The following is a 23,953-nucleotide window of genomic DNA, read 5'->3' as shown; positions in this document are numbered from 1 at the left end:
ATGGTATTTATATACAAGGGAGTACTAGTCTGCCACAAAGAAGGATAAATTTGTAGAAAAATAGATTCAGCTTGAAACCACGATGTTAAGTGAAATAATCAGACACTCAAGCTTATAAATATTGCATGGTTCCTCTTATATGAGAAATCCATAGTATACATAAATGAAGGAGCAAATTAAAAGATAGATAATAGGAAACAAGGAGATAGGGCTTTTGCAAAAGGGAAGATGACAAAGAGACAGAGGGAGGGGGAATGCAGTGAAGTGGAAATGAATGAAAACAGAATTAAGAAGTGTTATGTACATGTACCAACCTCCTCGATGGTGGATATAATCATTATTTACTGCGAACAAATGCTAATAAAGATAAAATTTTTTAAATAGAAAGAAACACAAAGGGGATGGACCTGTCAGAAAACTGTTGAATCCACATGGAGCTTCCAAAAGAGAAGTAAGGAAATTTCCTCTTCATCTTGCAAGTTTCAGGAAGCTGTGGGGGGGACCTTGAGCGGAGGAACAGGCGTAGTCAGTGGTGGGTTCCCGGAAAAGCCTTCCGTCTTTCTATTTGTGGAGACTCTAACTCGTGAGGATGGAGCCTGCTTAAGACTCCACCCATTATGAGGAGAGGGGGCTATTAATACACTGATTGGTCCTTTAGACGTGACAAGCCTGGGCAGGAAGGTAGCAGAAGGCACAACTTTCAGCTGTTTATGGTGGAAGGTTTTGAATCTCAACTAGTGTTGGCAGATTGTGAGTCAGAAAGAATCAGCAGAATATGTTATTTGCATTCTCAGAAATGCAGCATATCTTCCCCTGCTAAAACCAAGCCCAGAACTCAAGGTCTATTTCTTAGAAGCAGTAACAGTCTCTCTACTTACCAGCTAAAGCTTGGTAGCCACCTGTACTTCTAGAGCAAAGGATAGGCTGACCCTATCGGTAGCGCTAGAGACTGAGAAGCAGATGACTCCTCATTCCTACCTCACTGGCTTCTCACACCCAGTCATCTTGACAGAGTGATTCTCAGAGCTAAAATGTGCCTCTCTGCAGTGTCCAACCAATGGTTTTAGTTTGGCCATCAAGAAAAAAAAAAAAAAAGACTTCTGTTGAAAAAGAAAGCCATGGAGATAATTTCAATGTGTTATAGGCAAAGAAACTTGCATCTATTTTAGTAGTTGCTAATCTCATCTTTAGTTACTAGCTGCCCGGATTTCTAGTAAATGATAAAAAGTTACAACTCACAAGAAGAAAATCACTCCCGGAAAACTTTTCAAATTAGAGGCCATAAAGAAGGCAATAAGGTGTAGTGACTTTCTTGAGTGTTATACCTGGCCATTAAATCTTGTAGAAAACTAGTGTTTGCTTAAAGATCAAAATAGTACAGGGACTGCCAGCGGCAGCTGAGTGGAGCAGGAAAAGAACCAAGGAGTCAGCCTGCCCTTCCTGCGAGCCAGCGGCAGCTGTGGGCCAGACAGAGAACCAACAAGTCAGCCTGCCCTTCTGTGAGCCAGCCAGCATGCAGGCTGGGAGACAAGAAGAGCCCCCCACCCTTTACCCCTCCAGGCAACCGGCTGATTCAGAGTAACTCAGACTGGGATAACTGAGGTACGAAACTGAGGTACAAAAACAAATTAATGCTTGTATTGATTGATTGACTTTGCAGGCTTCAAGCTGATAGTCTGTGCCTTTGTTTAGAGGACAACAATATGTAATGTAGCAACTATCTGGCACTTTTTTCTGTCTTGTTTTCAAAATCCAATATTATTCTTGCTGTTCCATTTATTATTTTATTTTATTCTCTTAAAAAAACACATCTCTGGGAGGTGACCATCAGTATGCAGCTGCGGGCATAAAACTAGTTAGAAGATTTAGACTGAAAACCGCTTGGTTTATTCCATTAGTATGCAGACTTGATCATGAAATTAATTGAGAGACCATAAGTGGTAACTTTTAATTATTGACTTGCTTTGAACCTGCTTGTAGATACTGAAGTATAAATATGAAAATTTATTTTAAATATGTTGGTCTGCCTTTGTAGGAACAAGGGATAGCTTTCTATTTTCTGACATCATCTTCAATCCCCTTTGAAAACTTTGAAAACTACTTTTAAGAGTAGTTTTCATTATAGAGGTATTTCATTTCTTTGGATGTTACTTCTAAGTATTTAACTTTTTGTGATGCTATTATGAATGGTATTAGTTTCTTCATTTCTTTCTCAGTGAGTTCTTTGCTGGTGATTTGGGATGCTGCTGCTTTTTGTATGGTGGTTTTGTATCCTTTTGCACTACAGAATTTGGGTATTACTTCTAAGAGTCTTTGGTAGAATTTTTTAGGTCGTCTATGTAGAGAATCATTTCATCTGCAAATAATAACTTGATTTATTTCTTTACATATTCTTTGTGTTTCTTCTTGCTTGATTCTTCTGGCTACTGTTTCAAGGACTACACTGAACAGGAGCGGTGATAATGGACATCTTTGACTCTTTCCTAATTTTAAAGGGAAAGCTTTCACCTTTTCCCCATTTAATATGACGTTGCCAGTAGGTTTGTCATAAATGGTTTTTGTCAGATTGAGAAAAAGTCCTCTATACCTATTTTCTTCGAGGGTTTTTTTCATGAAAGGATGTTGGACTTTGTCAAAGTGTATCTCTGCATCATTTGAGATGATGATGTGGTTTTTCTTCTTGTTTCAGTTTATATATTGCGCTTACCTGTTTATGTGTGCTGAGCCACTCTTGCATCCCTGGGATGAAAATTACCTGATGAAAAATGAGTTGCTGCATTCTATTTTCCAGGATCTTATTGAGGATTTGCATCTATGTTCGTTAATGAGAATGTCCTGTAGTTATTTTTTAGTTGGGCCTTGTTTTTGGAATCAGGGTAATGTTAGTTTTCAGGAATCACTTTGGGAGTACTTCATCCTCTTCTGTTTCATTAAAGAATTTGAGAGATATTGGCATTAGGTGTTCTTTGACATTCTCATCCTCTTTGTGTTTGCTGCTTCCCAATATCTCAGATATGTCCTCCTCTTGAAAACTATGCTCCTCACTTCTACCATACCCAGATGATTGTTTGATCTTCTAATATGGAAGTTTTGCTTTAATTAGAATACAATGTAGGAATTTCATGGTTTCAGGCAGCAGAAAACCCAAGCCAATTGGATCTGACATTACAGGGGTTAATTGAATCACGTAATTAAAAGGTTCAAAGGTAATATTAGGTGTAGGCTGCTTGTTATCATCAAAAACTAAGATTTACCACTACTGGTCTAAGAGTTCAAACAATATACCTAGTTACTATGGTCTGGGTATGGTTTGAGTGGATTCCCCACAGGCTCAGGTGTTAGAAGATTAGTTCCCACTCTGGTGATATTAAGAGGTGACAGCGCCTTTAAAAGACGGGCCCCAGTGGGATGTAATTAGACCATTGAGGGCACTTTTTTTTTTTTAAAAGGAAGGATGTAGTTCTCGGGAGATGTTGCTTAGTTCTTGTTAGAGAGTTGTTACAAAGGAACAAACCTGATCCCTGAATCTCTCTTGGGCTTCCTATCTATCCATATAATCTCTTCCTCTGGCAGGTGCTACTGTCAATGTAATACCATCCACCATGAGGTCTTCAGCAAAACCAAGCCAAAACCAAGCCAAAGGGATAGCCCTTTCCATTTCCATGTGAAGCCATACAATTCTTGCCAGGAGCCACAACTCCCTTATGAGACTGTAATTCCCTCAGGGGCTTTCCTAAATATTGCCTCATCCATCACACTACTGGCTGGGAAAATACTGATAAATGAATTCATTGTAAAGTGTGAAAGTCTGAAGGTAGCTAATCATGTCTACTTATTTTCTGACCTGAGTGACTTGCATTTTCAGTGGGGCACATAGTATATTGATCCAAAAAAATGAAGCACAAATATGGAATTTCAGAACATGTGACAGACTGACAGAGAAGACATGTTTGAAGTTTTTCTCTCCCTGTGGGGGAGACTGGACATGCTGTGCCTCTAACATTAGATAGAAAGAGGCCATGCTGACACTTTGTCACCTCTGAGTCAGCACCTACTATCTTAGTTCTGAGATCTGACTTTAAGTTCTACCTATGCCCTGGTTTTCTCCTTGTGCTGTCTCTTTGCCAGGCTCAATCATTTCTTTTCTCTCCCTGCTGGGTGGCTACCACAGACAGACTCTCTCAGCTCCCCTTTTTGTCTCATTTCTGGGTTTGGCTGATGGGAGAAAGCAGTAGAAGACTAGAAGGTGGAGGAAGGAATGGTCTGAAATATTTTCTTCTGTATTTGTTCCCTGTTCCAGTGTCATTTCTCAGCAATTAGATGTGTCCCCTGTAAATACATCTTTTCCCCTACTCTCTGAGAACATCATTCTTCCTCTTGATCCTCAGTCTGGGAACGTTGATGAACTTCCCGCTGGATACTGCATTTTAACTTGTTCATTACTGTACTTGCAGAAGGGAAGCTGCCTTCCTTTCTGAGAGGAGCCTTACATTCCTGTCTGTTCATCTGCAAAACTGTTGTGAACTCTGTGCCTTGCTGGGCATCTGACTGATACAATCCAACACTGCAGGAAGAAACAGCAAATACTCCCCTGGAAAGGCAAGCCCCTGGCCAAGCTTGTGCTTCAAACTTTCTTTGTCTCTCACTGGGCTACAGTGACTTTATATTATATCAATATCTCTCTAAAAATAACCGCAAAAAAGGACTCAAAGCATCATGAACCTGAAAAAAGTTCAAGTTCTTCCCAAGGGGTCACACTGAAGAGGAGAGTGGAAGTATTTTATAAAAAAGAACAAGCTAGTGGAGCCTTAGTTTTATTATCTGGGAAACTGATATCTGGGAAACAGTGATTTCCTCATTGTACCTGAACTCTGAGAGGCAAAGGTCCTGGGTTCAATCTCCAGTACTAGAAAACAAACAAACAAAAAAAACTTCTTGAAACATGCAAGATGTGTGTAGGAAAACGCAGTTATTGTGTCAATGATTATTGTTATAACTTGGGCCCTGGTATAAAATCCAAAGAGGCAAGAGACCGAAAATTTAGGAGGCAAAGGCTGTATTTCCAGGCCTGGCGACCAGTCTCTGGGAGCCAATTTGGAGACTGTCCCCCAGAGATTGAAGGGAGGACTTTAAAAAGAGGCTGGAGGAAAAGGTGGGGGGGGGGGGACAATGAAACTTGCATAGCCATCAAACTTGTTGACCCGAGTCTGGAAACTGTATTACTGTCCACTTACCTCTGACAATCTCGAGAGTTCCTGGTGTTTCTCAAATTACTCCCATCCTACAGACTGACATTATCTCGGAGTGGCACATCTGCAGCAATATTTGGGGAAGAAAGTGGACAGTTAATTACCCCAGGACAGCTCGTTTTCACTAGTGGGTGTGAAGAGGTCAAGAGTTACAAGAAGCTGAAACTTAAGTTTTACAAAGATCTGATATCTAACTCATTTGATGCATACAGAACAAAAGGAAAGCACCAATTAGGGTTTGGGCCATAGAATTTCTCGGTAATTTCTTTGAAGCTAAACAGTTCTTAAACTTTGGGGCAGGCTCATTTTATGACAGATCATCACCGGGTCGGGAAGAGGTCACCAGAAACCCAAATTCTTTATGGCCTAGATAGATAGGTGAGGGGAGAGGGAGGCAATAAGGCGCCATACAGAACAGAAAACGGCCGTTATGTGTCAAGGTCAGGGTAAAGGGTTAAACTCACATGCAAATCTCTCTGTACACAACCAGGTTACTTTAAACAAATGTAAATTAATGGGCCCTTCTAGTTTTCTTTAGCTCTTTAGTGGAGAATAGAGGTACCTAACAGTGATTAACAACCCTTGTTAGCTTGTTTTAGCACAACTTCTGTAGTTTGTAGAGGGCAACAATGGTTAACATATCAATTAGGTGAGATTCTTGCAATTCTTTACAGAGTAGAGTGTTGCTCAACATATCAATTAGGTCGCTTAACATATCAGTTAGGGAAAAAGGATAAAAAAAACACATTTAGTAAGCCACTTTATAGGTTTGCTATAATACACATATAATGAAGCTATTGTCTTAGAGTACAACAATTATCTCAGGAATTCCTGTCTCTTTACTCCTCCAAGAATCACGATGAGATGACATTTCTGATTTCTTTGAAGTTCTACTAGATTTCTCTTCAAGCACATTTTGGGAGAAGTCTGCTAGGACCCCTCCTTTGGTTACTGTTTTTGAGATTATTGTCTCCTTGCTATGGAACTCAGCCCAGCCTGGGCTGCTGCTGGCTGCTGGGTGTGGCTAGGGGTGGAACTGGCAGGGTGCCTGGGTCTAGTGTTTAAGGGAATATAAAGGAAGCTGGAGGCTGGCAGAATTCAGGCACAGAAACTTTAGCCATGGCACCCCCATTTCTCTCCCCAAGCCTCTCCTACCTGAGCCTGTGGGCTTCTGGAGTGATCTTGGCCATAGTCTTCCTCAAGCTTTTTCACCTGCTGCTGCGGAGACACAAGTTGGCCAAGGCCATGGACAACTTCCCGGGACCCCCAACCCACTGGCTCTTTGGGCATGCCCTCGAGGTATGTGGGGAAGGGTGGAGAAAGGAGATGGCTTTCTTTCCTTAAAGAATCAGGCTTAATCCTTTGGGGGCTTTGGAGGGACATCATCAACCTGGGTAGAAGCCCACATCCTGGGAGCTGCGGTTTCTATCAGAGTTCTGTCTGGAACTGCTTCCTCACTCCTGCTTTTTGAGTTGATGCCAGAAGTAGCGAGCATGTCAAAGTAGGTGCCCAAACAGACCAGATTCCTTCCCATTATTCTGAAGCTCAATTTTCAGACAAGTTTGTACCAAAGGCTCCATGTCAACACAGGGGAGAACCCAAAGCCCTAATAGTCACATAGGACTAGAAAATCATGTTTAGTGTCATGAGCATCCTCTTTCCCCTCTGTAATGTAATATTTCCATTTCTCAGGCAGAAAATGAAAGTGAAGGCAGAGGTAAGTGCAGCCACACAGATCTCCCAGTGTCCAGGAGGCTGGTATTTCCCAAAGGAGGAGATTTTCTTTGCCATACTTCTGGTTGGTTCTGGAGTCATGGCATTTTTCTAAGTTCCGATTCAGGCTTCTCTTCCTTTTAGGGACCATCTTATCATCTACTCTGAGGCATGTCTTCTGTCATAGGGGCCCAGATCAGTAGTTTCTGAACACAGCGCAAGGAATTGGAGTCCATGGAGAAACAAAATCCTGGGCCGCCAGCACCTGGAAATTCTAATTTGTCAGAATAGGACTAGGAGACTGAGTTTATTTTCTATTTTTAAACTTTACGTATGTATCTAGTATGCGTGTACTTACTTACTTTCTATCTTTTTTTGAAAAAAGTTCTCGCTATTCAGTTAAAGTTGGCCTTGAGCTCACTTTGTAGCCCAGGCTGGTTGTTAACTCACAAGGATACTCCTACTTCAAGCCCCTACCCCCAAGTGCTGAGATTACAGGTGTGTGCTACCACACCCAGTTTAGGAGCCTGAGTTAAAAAAAAATCTCTCCACATATTCAAATCTGAAGCCCGGTTTGGAAACCCAGATATAGATAGATCCCAACAACTAAGCGTTCTTGCAAATCATGCTTCCTGCTCCTACCTCCTGAATCCTCTTTTCTCACTCTCGATTTGGGGAATTGCCTCCTTCTGCAATTGACATAGGATGTGGGACTGACCTTTAGGTTTATTCTGTTCCAAGGGATAATCCTTCATGGATAGGGAACCTATAAGCATCTAGGAATATTCAGGAAAAAACAGGTGAGCTGGGGGGAGAATCAGACCCTGCCTGGGCTCTCAAGGAGCTTGCTATCTGTGGGGGAAAGCATACATCAGAGCCTTCCCTGCCCTTAGGCTGGGTGAAGTGGCTCTCAGGATTCCATATCAGCTCTGTTCTTTTCATCTCAGTACTTGTCCATCTTCTATACCAGTCTGTGACTTCTAGAGAATGGAGATCTGGTTTGATTTATTCCTGTGCCCTCCAGGTCCAGCATAAAGTCTGGCACAGAAGACATACTGCCAAAAGAAACAAAAAGGAATGCTGGAGTATAGGGAGGGGAATCCACAGAGGAGAAAGCAAGTGACAGACAAATAAATGAAGGGTCAAAAGGTTTGGGAAGAGTCTGCCAAACATGGAAGGAGAATCATAGTGAGGCTGAAGCCTGACCCTAATGGGTACAAGAAGCATTTGGGAAACTTTCAATTCCCTTCTTCTTGTACTCACTCCCACTACTACCTGCCTCAATCAGAGGTGGTTTTGTCTTCAGCCAGTGAGCTTCCCTAGTGCAGGGGTCTTGATCTCCCCACAATTCTGTGCTGGAGTATCCTACCCTCTTCCCTGCAGTGACCCCTGCACCTCTACTTTGGAACTATGTGTCAGGACTAAAACATAGCCTCACCTTGGCCTCTTGGCTCTAACAAAATTGTCTAAAGTGCTTTTTTTTGGCACCCAGAAGGCATGAAAAGATGAGAAGGGTGGCTGCACTTAAGCATCATAAAAAGTTTCCTAAGGAACCTTCAAGCAAAATAGCACTGCATTCCTTCTGGACTTGGCACTTGTACTGAAGGTTGGGTGTACACCTGAACCTGAAAAATGGGGAGGGAAGCTTGAGGATTAGTTTCCTTAATGTAAATATGAGTTAGTTGGGGTTTAGAGGGGACAAAGTGTTGCCCAAATCCATTTAATGACTTAGTAATTGAATCAAGGCTGGTCTCAGGATGTCCACATTTTAATTCAGGACATGACCAGGCCATAACAAGTGGCAACAAATTTGATTCCTAGGCCCAGTGAGGGGAAAGAAGGAATTGGGAATTGGGAAAGAAGGAAGAAGGTTGGTGGGTAAAGGCCCTCAGGGTGAGGAAGAGCTGTCCATCAGGATTAATTTCTCTCTTTTTGGTCTACTTTTACCCCTGAAGCCCTGGTAGTATCTATTTGTCATCTTACTCAGCTTGCAGAATGTGGCCCCTCGAGGCAGGGGCATGTTCTGTTCTTGCAGCATTCTCCTCATTCCACTCTGAGGTTGAAGGGGACTTGTGTGTATACAAGGTACTCATTGTTGGCCTAACACTGGGGCAGGCAAATTTGATCTGTTTCTGTCTGTGTCTCTGTCTCTGTTTCTGTCTCTGTCTCTGTATCTCTGTCTGTCTGTCTATCTCTGTCTCTTTTTCTCTGTGTCTCTTGTCTGTGTTTCTCTCTCTCTGTCTCTGCCTCTTTCTCTTTCCCAGTTTGTGTGTGTATGAAATGCCAGTTTCCAGCCCAAGGAAAAGCTATCCCCTGAGATCCTTGAGGCTTCCACAGCCTTACTCACCACTGGGATTGTCCTTCTCTCTTGTGTTGGGTAGAAAGAAGTTTGAATAATTTTATTCAGCAAACATTGATCATGACCTTTGCTGTGCCTTGTTTGATAGGTTATTTTCCCCACTCTATGCTTCTATTTCTTTGTTGATTAAGTGAAGATACAGCAATCATCTTTACCTTGCTGGTTTAGAGTTACAAGAATAATCACTAGGCAAGGTGCTGGACAGATAAATATCAAATGCTAAACCATTGTGGAGAGAAATTCTTAAAGCAAAACACCCTGAGATATTTGCTCATTTTGTCCTTTTCTTTCTTCTCAAATCAGTTTAGTCTTTGACTTTTTGTTTTTCCACTTAATCTGGCCTTGCCTGATCAGCAAGTCCATGTCTGACCTTGTACTGACACCAGAGGATGAAGAAATAAGGCAAAGAGTTCCCTAAGGAACTGGACCTGAGAAAGGAATGGGAGACACACAAATTTGGGGCTTAGAGAAGGGAGCCTTTAGCCCGGTAATCAGGAGAAGTCCTGGGAGGTGGTGCTGAGATGATCCCCAAGAGGTCGGAAACAGCAGCCTGGAGAAGTGCAGAAGCAAAGGCAGAAGAGGCTGCCTGTGAACAGACACAAAACCTGGAGAGAGTATTATCTGCTTAGGACTTCAATTTGATTTTTGAGGTAGTCCGTGCTTGTGTCAACTGCTTAACATATTTGGACTGGTAAGAGGGAGGACAGAATAGAGAGGAAGAAGGTGGAGGTAGAAAGGGAATTTCACTTTCTACATGATCTTTCTACACGGTCAGGCCACGTACATCAGTCCAAAAGCCTTTGCTTTTTTGTGAGAGCAATTATGAAAGAGATGAGGTCAGACTCAGACTTGAGAAAGGTCACATTGGTTTAGGGTGGTGGACAGATTGACAGAGGGCAAACAGGAGGCAAGGTGGAAAGTAAATAGGAGGGAGGGTTCTTGGATGGAGCCAATCCAGGCAGACTTTGATTGGCCAGTGGGATGCAGAGGAATGGGGAATAGAGTAGGCTAGGACTGTTGTAATGGGCATAGAAGGCTTCTGCCATAGATGTGAGGGTGTCATTGAGGTCCCTTTCACTCATCAGGAAAAGGGGACAAAAATTTTCTTGGAACTTCGTTAACCTGGGGCATCAATATGGCTAGCTCAGCGCATAATTTGGCAATCTACCTAAAAAGAGAAAAGAACTCCTTGAGCCATGGGATGGAATTTGAAGGACTGTAACCAAGAGGAATGAATTCCTCTGTGTCAATTCAAATGTGGAGATTTGAGGCTGAGAAGGAGGAGGAGGACGAGGAGGAGGAGGAGGAGGAGGAGGAGGAGGAACAGGAGGAGGATACTGAGGCCTGTCAGAATCTTTCAGTGTCTGGATGTGGGAGAGTTGAGTGCTCAATTTGTAGAGCTTTGCGGTGGGAGCTTCTTTCTGGGAGCTGCTACATCTGGTTCTCTTAAGTCTACCTTGCTGATCTCAAAGTAAAAGTTACTTGGTGGGTCTTCAGCAGGAAGGGTCAGCCATCACAAGGGCTCCCCTTTAGCAGGGCTACAAATCTGGGAGAAAATCACATCCTGTATTAGTAGCTGGTACTGAGATAAGTAATGACATTATTCCTAGAGTTAGGAAGAGGGCAGATTTTGTGGGCAAATGAGATGTGTGTAAACACATGTATGCACTTGAGGCTCAAAATGCCAGGTCTCAGGAGCCTGTAGGATGTCATATATTGACATCTAGGGGGTTTTGATGATCCTTCTGGGTTTGGAAGAAAAATCAGCTGGGATGGGCTATCCAGTGAGGAATCATTGGCAGGTAGGTTGCAAAAGAAGCCCACAGGAAAAGATGAAAGCTCCAGGAAGAAGGTGCAGGATGGGGAAAGGCCAAGAGCACGTAGGACGTAGGAGAGCATCATCCTGGAGGATAATGTATGGATAGGGAATGAGGAGAAGGGGGGTGATCTAGGAGAGAGCAAGAAAAGGAGAGTCACTTATGGCACAGAAGCTGGCAGACTTCAGAGCTTAGTAACAGGAGGGCACTGAGCGGGTGAGGAGGTGAGGGCTAGAGCATGAGGAATCCCTTTGAGAAGTTTGGTGTCTTTCTTTTTTTTCTTTCTTTCCTTTTTTAAAAAATTTGTTTTTTAAGATGAGGTCTCTGCCAGGGATGATGGCACATGGCTGGAATCCGAGCACTCGGGAGGCTGAAGCAGGAGGGTCACTGTGAGTTCGAGGCCAGCCTGGGCTACAGAGTGAGTTCAAGGCAGTGCAGATTGCACAGCAAGACCCTGCCACAAAAAGATGGAAAGAAAAATAAAAGACAGGATCTCACTGTGCAGTGCAGGCTAGCCTTGAACTCATGGAGATCCTTGTGCCTCAGCCCCCCAAGTACTGGGACAACAGGTGTGTGACACTATGCCTGGCCCAAAATTTAGGTTTTGAAGGGGGGAGGAAAACTGAGTGCTAGCTGAAATAGGTGGAAGCAGGACCAAGGGAGGTTTGTCTCCTAACCCCTGTGTCTTTTTTCTAGTTGGTAAAGGCTTGAACATGTTTTAAATGTGGGTGGGAAGGATTTAGCAAAGAAGGGGAGACTGTGATGATGTAGGGAGATGAAGGGAGGGGGAAGGAGGACTCCAAGGGGCCTGGACTTGGATGAGGCCCCAGACACCCTTTTCTGGAACAGGAAGACAGGTGAAAAGGCTGGGTGCCGGTCAAGTAGTTCTTCAGGTTTGGCAGCTGACTTTTAGGGAGCCTATTGATGACTTCTATTTTCTCTGTGACATAGATCAAGACTCATCAGTGGGAAAAGGGAGCAGGGGACAGGGGTGGTGGTGGTGGTGGTGACAGTAGTCATGGAAAGAGAAGTATTTTTGAGGAACAGATTGTGGCCAATGTTACCAGCCTTTCTCAAAGGTGTTTCTGCCTATCTTTGCTCAAATGACACCTCAGCAAGGTCTTCTTTGACTTCTCTGAATTCCAAGCAGCCCTGCCCTTTTGTTCTCTTTATTTTTGTTCCTGGAGTTATCATTGACTGAAATTCTATTATTAGTGTATTCAATTCTTGTTTGTTTCCTTTCTCCTCACTTGCTATTTACATTTGGAGGATAGGCAAGTTTTGTTTACCATGGTTTCCCTAGGAACTAGCAATGCCTGACATGGAGAATATTTATTATTCTTTTGGCACGCCAACTCATGGCAGCAAGGTCACTCACATAGGCTAAGGATCAATGACTACATCTCTGTTGACTCAGGTATTTCTTGGGCTCCTTGCTTTCCTGACTCTTTAGGTTCCCCTGAACTCTGGTCCCACCTAAGTCACTCCAGGAGCTACAGTCTACCATTGGATCCTGAAGACAGGAGAGGCAAGGGATTCAGAACACAAGCTTTGGAATTGAAAGCCCTGGTTGAGATGCCAGTTGTGTGAAGGCCCATTGTTATGGCTTGCATCTAAATGTAACCCCAAAGCCTCCTGTGGTCATAGGTGGGGTTTTTCAGAGGTGGCTAGATCTAGAGTGTGTGATGCTGGGGCCAAGGGGGTGTGGTTACTAAATTAGTCCACTGGCTGGTTGGCATAGTGTGGGAGTGGGTAATGGGAAGACTCATCCTGGGTGTGAGTGCTACCTGCCCTTAGGACAAGTAGCCTGGACAAAATATAAGGGACAGAAAGAGGGCTGCTAGGGTCACTTGTCACTTGCTGCTTACTGCTTTTGCTGCTTCCGGCCTTCTATGCCACAAATTGTTTTTTTTCTCCTCTGGGATGCTCCTCTGCCTCCGCCTTAGAATTGGTTAACTACGAATTGAAACCTCTACAAACAGTGAACTAAATAAATCTTTTATCCTTTAACTTAGGTTGTCAGGTATTTTGTCTCAAGAATGAGAAAAGTAACTAAGACCCCCATTGTCACTTCTTAGCTGAAACATGGTGGCTAGGAGAGTCACAGTGGCCCATATAGATTTCACTCAAAGCCCTTTTGGTCTTTCTATTGAGCTGGAGGTTCTTTCTGCAACTTGCATATTCAAGTTCATGTGTACATTTGTCTCTGAAAGGGGGAATGGAGGATGAAGGCACCTGTTTGTTAACAGAGTGGGCTACGGCAACTTCTCTATAATGCCTCTAGTTCTTGAAACCTTATACCTTAGAACGCCTCTTTTCTATATCTGCTCAATCCTACAGCTGAATTACTGGTGGCTTGTGTAAATCAAATCTTAATAGTTATTTCAGAGATGTTGCTTCTTTTGGATTTTGGTTGATTCTTATTGGCAAGTGCTTTTAGTTCTCTAGTTTTATTTAAAATCTTGACACTGACTTGAGCTCAAGTATGTGCTGAGCCATGATCTTGTGTGTGGTGATAAAGTATCCACAGTGGGAAGAAAATCTAGACTAATGCAGCAGAATGCACCTTGGGATGTCCGTGCTGGAGGACAGCAGGTCCAGGCAGATCCCTGCATGGCTTCCTTGGACAGTATCATCCTGAGTGACCTTGGAAGATCATGGGGAAGGCTCCAGGGAGGTGGCTTTTAGTCCAGTGATTAAGAAGTCTTGTTAAGAATTTGAAGAGTTCAAAGGTAGCTGTTTTGAAGAGCAATAAATTTGCTGTTGCTAAAGCTGTCTGAACTTGGGAGATAGCGATTTTCATATGGTAGAAGTACTGGGTCAGACAACAGCTGGTACTGAGAATCTGAGATCAATATGATTTGCTTCCAGGGATTTCAAAATGTTGAGGAAGAGGAAAATTCCTATTCCCTCTACGACTATTGTTTTTCTAAATGGCTACCCCTACTTTGCAGGCAGTTTGTTTTTGTTATCAAGCAGCCATAAACATCTTGTTCCTTAGACGCTGGCCAACTGAGCTTCGGGTCATCTGGCCAGGAGGAAGAGCCTCATTCAGAGTCCCTGACTCAGCTGGAATAGTTCCCTTTGGGTTGTACTACTGCCACTTACAAAATGAGTTCATGGTTTGTCTGGATAGTGTTTATGCTTTTTCCGATTTTATTCTTGGAGCAAATTTTAGACTTCTGGGGAGCAGAGGAGTGACATGTGCTTGTTCATTCATTCCCTGTCATTATACATTCCTAGAAGAGTCAACAAAGAGGGCAAATGAGAGGACGAGGAGGGTGGAGCTGGAAAGCTGAGGTCAGTGAATGATCTTTATACTCTGTGCCTTCCCTGTTTTGTTACTTGTGGAGAAAAACAAGTTGGCCCAGCCCTCCTAGTAAGTGTCCCAGCTCAGGACATGTGAGGATAAGTCTGAGACATCCTGTTGTACAGTCCAGAGGAGCTGGCCTGCAGCCATATGAAATCCAAAAGGAAGAAATCATTGTCCTTTTGGAGGGGCTGCACTACAGAAGTGTGGTCAGGGAATCCTGGGAGCTATTCTTACTGTTCTTAGGTTCTTGGGGCAGCCAAGAACTCACAGGGCAAAATGGGAAACACAGGAGAAAGCTGGACCCAGGAAGACCATGGCAACCTGTAAGTGTCCAAGGTCAAGGTTAATGTGAAGTCAGGGTCTCTATAGTAGGGAAGTTTCAGAAGGGCACAGCATGGCCAGTAAGGAGGGAAGTGGGACTCAAATGAATGAGATAAGCTATAGGTTCTTTCCACCTTCAAGATCTTAGAGTCCGTTTTTTTTTTTTTTAATTTAAAACATTACCTACCATGTTATCTTAAGCTCCCTGGATGTGAGAGAGAAGGGGAATGACCATGGTGATCAGAAAGTTGGTAAGGAAAACCCAGGAGACAGATGGAAAAATAGAAGAGACATAAGGGGAGGGAGCACTGCCAGGGCTATCAGCTAAAAAGGAGGCAGAGACATCAGAAGTTTCTCTTTGCCTGTGAGTGGAGATGATTTTTATTCCTGTGTGTTCTTCCTGACATTGTGTGCTCAGGGTGATGAGAAACCTTACAACCATTTTGGGTTGATTTGGAGGGATGAATCTGTCTATGGGGAGATTATTCCAAACTGTACAAAGGGTCTGGGCAGAGAGGACTGCCCAGAGAAGGTACAACTAGTAGATGTGTTTCTAGGTTTTGGATGCTGGAGTCTTCTTCTAGAGGTAGTTTCTAAGTTCTTTCCTCCCTGAGCAAAGAATTAGTCAAAACAAGCACAAACTGTAGCAAAATTTTATTAAAAGAAGGGGAAAAAACCAGAGTCTGTAGAGCAGGTTTGGGCTAAATAAAAGTAAGAAAAGAAGTACACCCTACAGTGTGAGGGTGGGCCACCACGCTAGAGCACAACGCAGCATGGAGCATCCTTTTTGTATCATCCATTCCTCAGACTGCTATCAGTTTTGGGCCATTGGATTGAAGTCTTCATGAGATGTTCTTACAAGAAGTTTATGAGCAGGGGTTTGGAAACTGTTCTGCAAATGTGACCTGGGTTCTGGTGCTACCTCCTTTCTCAGCCAAGTTTAGCCAGCCCTACCTTCTGCCTCAGCAGGGGACCAAAGAAAGCCAAATCCTGAAGGCCCTTAGGGCTAGTGCTTGGGGGAAGACAAGGATTGGGGCTGGAGAGAAGGGGTACAGGAGGAAGGAGGAAAGCCCTGGAGGCTGTCTAGGCAGCCTCCTCCTTTTCCCTGTCCAGGAACCAGGGACCTGGATGGTGACTCAGTTCCTCAGGGGTCCTGACCTTCTGTCATTTCAGATCCAGAAGACGGGAAGCTTGGACAAGATGGTGTCCTGGGCCCACCAGTTCCCTTATGCCTTCCCACTCTGGGTGGGACCATTTATTGGCTTCCTGAACATCTATGAGCCTGACTATGCCAAAGCTGTGTACAGCCGAGGAGGTGAGATATCTCTGGAAGAGGGTGAGTCTTCCTGAGGGCAAAAGGCTCCGAACAACATGTGGGGAGGAGACCAGGGCTTGTGTCCTATATCTGGGTAGAAAATGATCAAGAGCACCACCCCATTCATCAGTGAGCCACCTCTGGAAAGCCCCTGTCCTGACAGGTCCCCTTTTTAACTCACTTCTCCATCTCTTGCAGACCCAAAGGCTCCAGATGTGTATAGTTTCCTCCTCCAGTGGACTGGTGAGTGAGCATCTGTTTTCCTTTCCCTTTCTTTCCCTCCTCTCCCCTTTTCTCCCCTCCTGTCCCCTCCCCTCCCCTTCCCTTCCATTCCTTTCCCTTCCCAGCTTTGGTACTGGTGACCAGGATACTGGCTGGCCCAGCCATGCTCAGCTGGTCCTAAGCTCCTGGCTGGCAGGGGAAGAGAAACATGGTACTGTACTTTCCTGCTGGGGCTGTTACTTTCCTTTCTTTCTAGACAGGGGCAGAGCTCTGGGGAATGTATGGATGTGAAGAAAGCTTCCTAGAGGAGTTGGCTTTAGAGCTGATCCTACAGGAAATTTTAAAAGGCAGTGCTGTCTAGGGCAAGGGCTGAGACCAGGACTGAGGCCACAGCTGTCTGGGTAGCTGGAGAGCCGCCCTCCCCTGGGAGTTGAGGTTGGGCGGGGAATGGCTGCCTTTCCTGTCAGAATGAGCCCTGCAGATTGATGTTAATGTGAGTGAGAGTCATTGCATTTTCTTGAGCCAAGTTCAAGTGCTTTTCCAAAGCCCTTCCTTTACTCATAATCCCTAGGAATCTTCAGCAGCTTCCTGATCTGAGAAAAGTGATGGAAGGAGTAAGAAAAACAGTCCCAAGGCTATTTACTCATAGAACAAACCAAGGAAGTCTTTTTGTAGACTTTAGTGATTCTTAGTCTCTCTTCAGCTACCAAAGGGGCAACAAAAGAAAAGATTAAAACCAAAAAGGCTTAGGAAATTCTGAGGCAGTTTTGAAGAGAGGAACACATTTCCATGGCTGGATGTGTGGGGAGGGGAAGTCGATAGATTCCTGTTTGAGGACACAAAGGCCAGACTTGGCATATTATTCTTGAGTCCTAAAGCTGAAAGGACTTTCAAGAGTCTCAGCAACTTAAGAAGCAAGGCCCAGCAGGCCTCCTTTTTGCCTGACTGTCCCAGGGAGCCCCATCTTCTTGGTCTTGGTCCAGTGCCACCTAATACAAGTTCCTAGAGCCCAAATTTTGTGGTGCAGTCAAGAGGCAGAATTGAGTCATCCCGCCTCGAGCAAGAAGCTTGCTCAGTAGAGAATGACTGCCTGGGGTTCTGGAAGCCTAGGGGTGGAGGTGGAGGGGTAATATTGGATGTGGCAGCCCAACCCTGGAGGCATCCAGGCTTAGGGAGGGAAGATAATGCAATTTAGTCCCAACTGCTGGAGGTGGAGTAGGACTCATGATCCTCCCTTCTATCATTCCTTCCCAGGGAAAGGCCTGCTTGTTCTTGACGGAAGCAAGTGGTTCCAACACCGCAAGCTTCTCACACCTGGCTTCCATTATGATGTGCTAAAGCCCTATGTGGCTGTGTTCACAAGCTCTGCAAATGCCATGCTGGTGAGCTTCCTATGATCAGCTTCTGGAGCTGTGGGTTACTGGGCTAGTCCTTTGCTCCCTCATGAGGGAGAGCAGATGACATGGGAAAGATCCCTGTGGCCCTGAGTCCATAGTCTTCTGGTAACGACAGTGCCAAATTCCTGCCCTGTGGTCCATTGCTGTATACCACCATAGGAGTGCTGCAGCTCCTAGAGTGTGGGCAGCCCTGGTCCTTGTTTCTACCAGGGCACCTGGCCCTCTGTCTTGCTAAACCAAAGTGGTCCAAGAAGCCTCAGTAAGGTGCCCACTATTGCAAAAGTGAGGACTGTCTACTTTTTAAGAGTATCGGAAAAGCTCTTCACATCTAAAATTGTTTCTGTTCTACTACTGTAGCGTACCACTGTGGTATGTCAGGTTAGACTTAGAGTCTCAGGGCTGGAGAATTATCAGAGATACTCAGGCTAGTCTTTTCCATTGCAAGAATCTCCTGTCCAGTGTGACTGTAGGTCCCCCCGCCCCCATGCTGTGCTGGGGAGCTCATCTCTCAGTCTTCTGCTTGTATATCTAGGTTGCCCTGAGGAGGGGAAGGTGTCTGTCTTGTGGGAGATCTATCTCCAGGTCCTACTGTCTGAGTCTGATACCCAGAGGCTGCCAAATCCACATTCCAGCAGGATGCAGGGCAGGGTAGAGGCTGGGGTGGGTGTGGAGATGGATTTGGTGGTGGAGGACAGGATGTGCACCTGGAGGGCAGTGTGGGTGTTCATATTGTTTTCTATTCCTGGACTCTAGGACAAGTGGGAGGAAAAAGCTCGTGAGAATAAAAGCTTCGACATCTTCTGTGATGTGGGCCACATGGCACTGGACTCACTCATGAAGTGCACCTTTGGCAAAGGAGACAGTGGCCTGAGCTACAGGTCAGGGGGTGCCTTGTAGTTGACCACACTCCTTCCTCCCCAAGCTAGCTCAGAGGGGAGAGCTTTACGGTCCTGGTCAGAGGAGAGGTGCCTTAGTGAGGGAGCTTAAGCGGGGCAGGGGTCGCATGGTGGTTGGAAGAGGGTTGCACAGGGCTTCGCCCCTGGATGAGAGTCTGAGCAGTCTCTCACTCCACTCTTGCCACACAGGGATAGCAGCTACTACCAGACAGTGGCTGACCTCACACTGCTGGTGCAGCAGCGCGTTGACTCCTTCCAGTACCACAATGACTTCATCTACTGGCTCACACCCCATGGCCGTCGCTTCCTGCGGGCCTGCCAGGCAGCTCATGACCATACAGGTGCACCTTCCTGTGGGGCCTACTGATAGGAAGTCTGCATTTTTCTTCTTGGTCCCTCTGCATTTTGCCCATTGTAGATCCTTAGCTCCCTTTTGGGGACAGTCCCCAGGGAGTGACACCTGTGCTCCTGGCCTAGATCATGTCATCAGGAATCGGAAGGCAGTCTTGCAAGATAAGAAGGAGCAAGAGAAGATCCAGCACCGGAGGCACCTGGACTTCCTGGACATTCTTCTGGGTGCTCGGGCAAGTACCTACTGCCCTAGAGGGTCCTCAGACCATCTTGTGAGGGCAGAGAGTGCTGCCAATGAGAAGAGACCATTGAGTACTCCTCTCTTTCCCCAGCAAAAGCAACTTGCTTCTTGCCCCTCAACATATATCTCTAAAGGCACAAAGGTGCAGGGTATGTGGTGTTAGACTACGTATCTTGAAACTGGGGGCCTGAGTCACATGGTGGTGACCTGAAGACATTTTTAGACTTCTGAGATCCTCAAGAATCTTGACATTGTAGAATCTGAGAACTTAGATTTCATTCATTCATTCCTTCATTCAGTTCTTTATTCCTCCATTCCATAAACTCACTGAGTCAGTTCCTGTGTCAGGATGCTTAGATGGGAAAGACTTTGTCCTTGCCCTTCAGATTCTTACAGTCTAGTGGAAGGGACTTATAGTTGGTGAATGTTGACGAGATGCCTTCCTCTAGTAGGTGGCATTCTGTGTGACAAGATACTAGGGCTGACAGTCAGGGCTGGGTAAGGTCACAGGTCATTTGGCCAGAGGGGTGAAGGAGGGAATCATGGAGTAGGAGGCATCCAAGGTGGGCTTAGAACAAAGATATGACCCTGGAGAAGGCTTTTATTCTCAGTCTGCTAAGCAGGTTTCACTGCCCTTGTCAGACCTGCTTTTGATAGCTATTCTTCCAACTTCTTGGAACCTACCTCAAAGCCTTGAGCCTGTTATATCTTAACCCAGGATGAAAGTGGCATCAAGCTGTCTGATGCAGACCTCAGGGCTGAAGTGGACACATTCATGTTCGAAGGTCATGACACCACTACCAGTGGCATCTCCTGGTTTCTCTACTGCATGGCTCTGTACCCGGAACACCAGCAGCGTTGCAGGGAGGAGGCCCGTGAGATCCTAGGAGACCAGGACTCCTTCAAGTGGTGAGTGAGGTTGAGAGGTATCTGACCTGTCCTGCTCCACCCAAGGAGCTCCGCACCATCCTGGAAATAAGGTGAGGGTGGCAGCAGTTGTTCCGCTCCCTCCAGGTCTTCAGCTTTTGGAGTGCTGAATGTGGACATATCTTTTATCTCATTCCCTGTAAATGGAGCCTTTTCACTGTCATACAGAGAAAAGCTAAATAGAACCTCAACAGTCCCTAATGGTGGTTTCCATGTGGCAGTGAGAGACACAGAAGTGACCTTGTCTTTCATAGTTGGGTGCACATACATCTAGGGTCCTGTCCCTTTCCTTCCTCGCAGTGAAGATGGGGATGGGATAGAGGGGTGTAAAGCCAGATCAATGTGTCTGAGTGGCTACCTTCTGTCTAATCTGGCTCAGCTTCTTGTAGCCCTTGGGCCCCTCTAATTCCTGGATGTAAGCTGGTGCTGAGGGGAAGGCAACATGGTGAGGTATGAAGTTGGAGGTGGGTCTCATCTTTCCTCAGGACCCCATTGCTCATCATTCCAAACTGTCTTGTGTTTCTGCCAGGGATGATCTGGGCAAGATGACATACCTGACTATGTGTATCAAGGAGTGCTTTCGCCTTTACCCACCTGTGCCTCAGGTGTACCGCCAGCTCAGCAAGCCTGTTGACTTTGTGGATGGCCGCTCTCTACCTGCAGGTGGGAGGAGGTGGGCTAGGGGGTTGATTCAGGGGCTCCTGGATGTTCCTTTGACACCTCCTGCAACGTTGCCTAACACTCGGCAAGCTTAGGCTTTGTGTTCGGAGAGTCCTGGGTACAAATCCTAGCTCCACAGCACATAAGTTAATTGTCTGCCTCTAAATCTTCATTTCCTCATCTATAAAATGAGGAAAAGAAGAGTACCCCCCTTTCAAGGGTGTTGTCAAGATGAAAGAGACACAGCTCACCAACGCTGCCCCATAGCACCATGCACTTTCAGGTTGTGTCTTGGATAACTTCAGGGCATGATTTGCATAATTTGAAGTTAATGCAGGGCTGCATACAACTTGTAAAACTGTATATAGTAGCTTCATACAGAGTGTTTAGAAGTATACCTGACATGGAGCAATTACCTAATGAAATGGTAGTGACTACTATTGATAGCATAATGTTATGAATAATAGCTTCTTGAGAGTTACTTAATGGACAGCAGAAAGGTTACAGTGGTTTCTGCCTGTCCTACTTTATGGTAGGGTGGGCTCGTATTTCCTTTTCTTTTTTCATGCCATAGATGTCTGTGTCGGGTGCTGTGTTCTATGTTGGTGCTACAGGAACTGGACAGGGTAACAATAAAAATACTTTGAAGAACAGTATTGCCAAGAACTTGAGGTTACTGGCAATGGTCAGGCAGGGCTAGTCACTAGGTAGACACTAGGGCATTCAGGTCCTATGTGGAGGCAAGACTAGCTGCTTCAGGCCCATTTGGTCACCAAGTCTTTCTTCCACAGGCAGCCTGATCTCTCTGCACATCTATGCCCTCCACAGGAACAGTGCAGTGTGGCCTGACCCTGAGGTACCTTGTTTGTGCATTGAGATCAGACAGGGTGGGTGCTATGGGAATTCTCACATGCCAGGACTTGGTGGGTGTTTAAGCAAAGCCTGTGTCCTTAGGTCTTCGATCCTCTGCGTTTTTCTCCTGAGAATGCATCTGGACGCCATCCTTTTGCCTTCATGCCCTTCTCTGCTGGGCCCAGGTAGGGAGAGTCCAGAATCCCCAGTTCCCCAGAATTGAGAAAGAAGGTGGGAGATGCCATTAGGGAGATATTCTTATGGGATATCCTGTGATGAGGAGACTGTATTGAGTTTTTTAAATGCATGGAAAGCTTCAGGGATATTCTTCTTGCTATTATATTCTTTTCCCTGGGAAGTGGGTGGATGGCAGTCATTCCAAGAGAGACCACAAGCCAGAATCCCATCATGCAGCTACTCTGTTAAGGCTTTCGCTATGTTCCCAAGATCTCTTTCTTAAGCCCAGGTCAATCAGTGTATCAAGCAGTTATACATCCAAAAATAGTTACTGATTTTTTGTTAGCCACTAAGAGAACTGAAGTTCATCACTCTGGATATCTCACAGCCCAGTGCCTATATCTGCTCACTGCAGGAACTGCATCGGACAACAGTTTGCCATGAATGAGATGAAGGTGGTCACAGCTCTCTGTTTGCTTCGCTTTGAGTTCTCCCTGGACCCTTCACAGCTGCCCATCAAGCTGCCCCAGCTGGTTCTGCGTTCAAAGAATGGGATCCACCTCCACCTGAAGTCACTGCGCCCTGAGTCTGGGAAGTAACTCTGTAGAGAGTAAAGCTCCAGTCAGCCCAAGCTCTTCCTTCTCCCTGAGCACCGCTCTCCCAGATGAATGTAGAGTAGTTGTAGCTTTCTGCTTTCAGGAATCTTATTGTTTGGGAGGGGAGTAGGCACTGGCACAGAGAACCTCCAGGAGGACAATGCCACTCAAATGTTGAGTGTCTGCAAATACTTGTTACCTATATATTCAAGATCTCATTCATTCACTTAGTTGGGGAGTACAGACTCATCTCAAGAAGTGTCATTTATCTCCTATAATTAACAGTCTTTCTAAAATGTAGGAGAAATGTGCTTTGCAGCCTTAGTGACTTAGTGAATACAGTAGAAGCTTTGCTGTGGATTCATGATTATGACCTGGTAGCATGTGATTGTGGGGTGGCTCAGGGAATTGTCCCTCATGGAGATGTGTTTTTATGTTTAATTGTGTATGTATAATATAATTAAAATGAAGAAAAATTATCTAAATCAAAACTATACAAAATAATGAGTAATTCTAAAGCAAATTCCCATTGCCAAAGTCAAAGAATATTTAGGTTTTGTGGGGCTTCTTCCTTGGCTGAGTGATCCTCTGTGGCATCCTGCATTCTCAGCATTAAGGTCTCAGTCATGTAATGCTCTGGGAATTCACAGTTAGGCCAGGGAAGTTTGGCAGAGTTGTCATTAGAGGGGGACTTCCTGGAGAAAGAAAACCTTCCTTGAATCAGGTGTTGAGTCATGAGTGAGGTAGGAAGGTACAAAGAATTTTTGAGGAAAGCCTCAAGCATGGGGTTACATGATGACTTAGAGGTCTTTTCTGGCAGCTCCTGCAGCAACTGCATGATGGTTATAAGCTCATACACTTCTGGGATTCAAGGTGTAAGGCCAATAAGAGCCTGCAGTCCAGGAATTACACAGTCATAGAAAGAAGAGGACTCAGGATTGGGGTTAGGGACAGGAGAGAAGAATTCCAATTTTGGAACTTGGTGATGGTATCCTTCAGGATACTGCTTTTTTCACTCTCAGAAGAAAGTTTCACTCAGGCTGACCTGCCATACACTATCTGCTAAAGATCCGAATCTCCTTGCCCAACTGAGTATAATTCAGAGGACCTAGCCAGGGTATAACTTTTGGCTGTCTGTTCTGCAACTCATGCTACCAACAGCCTGCTGTGTTCCAGTATCTCAATAGACTGCTCTCTGTACAAGTGAAGATGATCATCACAATCATCACAATTTTGTGGAATGGGAGCTATGCCTCCAGCAGTGATCACCTTATAGAAGATATAGACCTAGGTGGGAGTTAAGCCTTGAGGTCATAACCATCTTATACTCCGGGATGGCATCTGAGCACAACTGTATCCATTTCCTAAGTCCATCCAGACCTTCAGCACCCATGCAGTCATTAAGTGTGGGCAGGGTCAACATCCCCTGATGCGAGTAGACTGTGATCCTATTTCAGTATTAACAGAAGGAGCCTGTGAGACACTCATCTGGGAGGAGCTTGAACTGACTGTATTCCAAGGTTAGTACTGACAGTCTCCTGAGGATG

General features: G+C 45.1%; 1 protein-coding gene across 5 annotated transcripts; it reads left to right on the top strand.

Annotated features, from left to right (window-relative positions):
• Positions 1 to 1,408: 1,408 nt before the first annotated feature.
• On the top strand, positions 1,409 to 22,897 carry LOC100719356 (cytochrome P450 4B1). 5 transcript variants are annotated; one of them, XM_063236416.1, is made up of 13 exons: positions 1,409 to 1,602; positions 6,395 to 6,548; positions 15,946 to 16,087; positions 16,286 to 16,330; positions 17,564 to 17,691; positions 18,460 to 18,584; positions 18,792 to 18,943; positions 19,080 to 19,186; positions 19,913 to 20,103; positions 20,651 to 20,784; positions 21,573 to 21,637; positions 21,736 to 21,818; positions 22,226 to 22,897. In XM_063236416.1, exons 2-13 carry the CDS (start codon positions 6,495 to 6,497, stop codon positions 22,407 to 22,409), a joined length of 1,410 nt encoding a protein of 469 aa, XP_063092486.1. In that variant the 5' UTR covers positions 1,409 to 1,602; positions 6,395 to 6,494; the 3' UTR covers positions 22,410 to 22,897. The 5 variants fall into 5 exon arrangements, with proteins under 5 accessions (XP_063092486.1, XP_013006375.1, XP_063092485.1 ...); XM_013150921.3 differs by lacking the exon at positions 6,395 to 6,548 and having other exon boundaries at positions 1,410 to 1,602; XM_003460699.3 differs by lacking the exon at positions 1,409 to 1,602 and having other exon boundaries at positions 6,336 to 6,548.
• The last annotated feature ends 1,056 nt before the right edge of the window (positions 22,898 to 23,953 follow it).

Source organism: Cavia porcellus, unplaced genomic scaffold (genome assembly GCF_034190915.1).
Source record: "Cavia porcellus strain 051 isolate PalLab524CR breed Dunkin Hartley unplaced genomic scaffold, mCavPor4.1 scaffold_25, whole genome shotgun sequence".
Taxonomy (NCBI): Eukaryota; Metazoa; Chordata; class Mammalia; order Rodentia; family Caviidae; genus Cavia; species Cavia porcellus.
The sequence above is the reverse complement of the archived record's forward strand: the minus strand, read 5'-3'. Positions and strand labels throughout refer to the sequence as shown.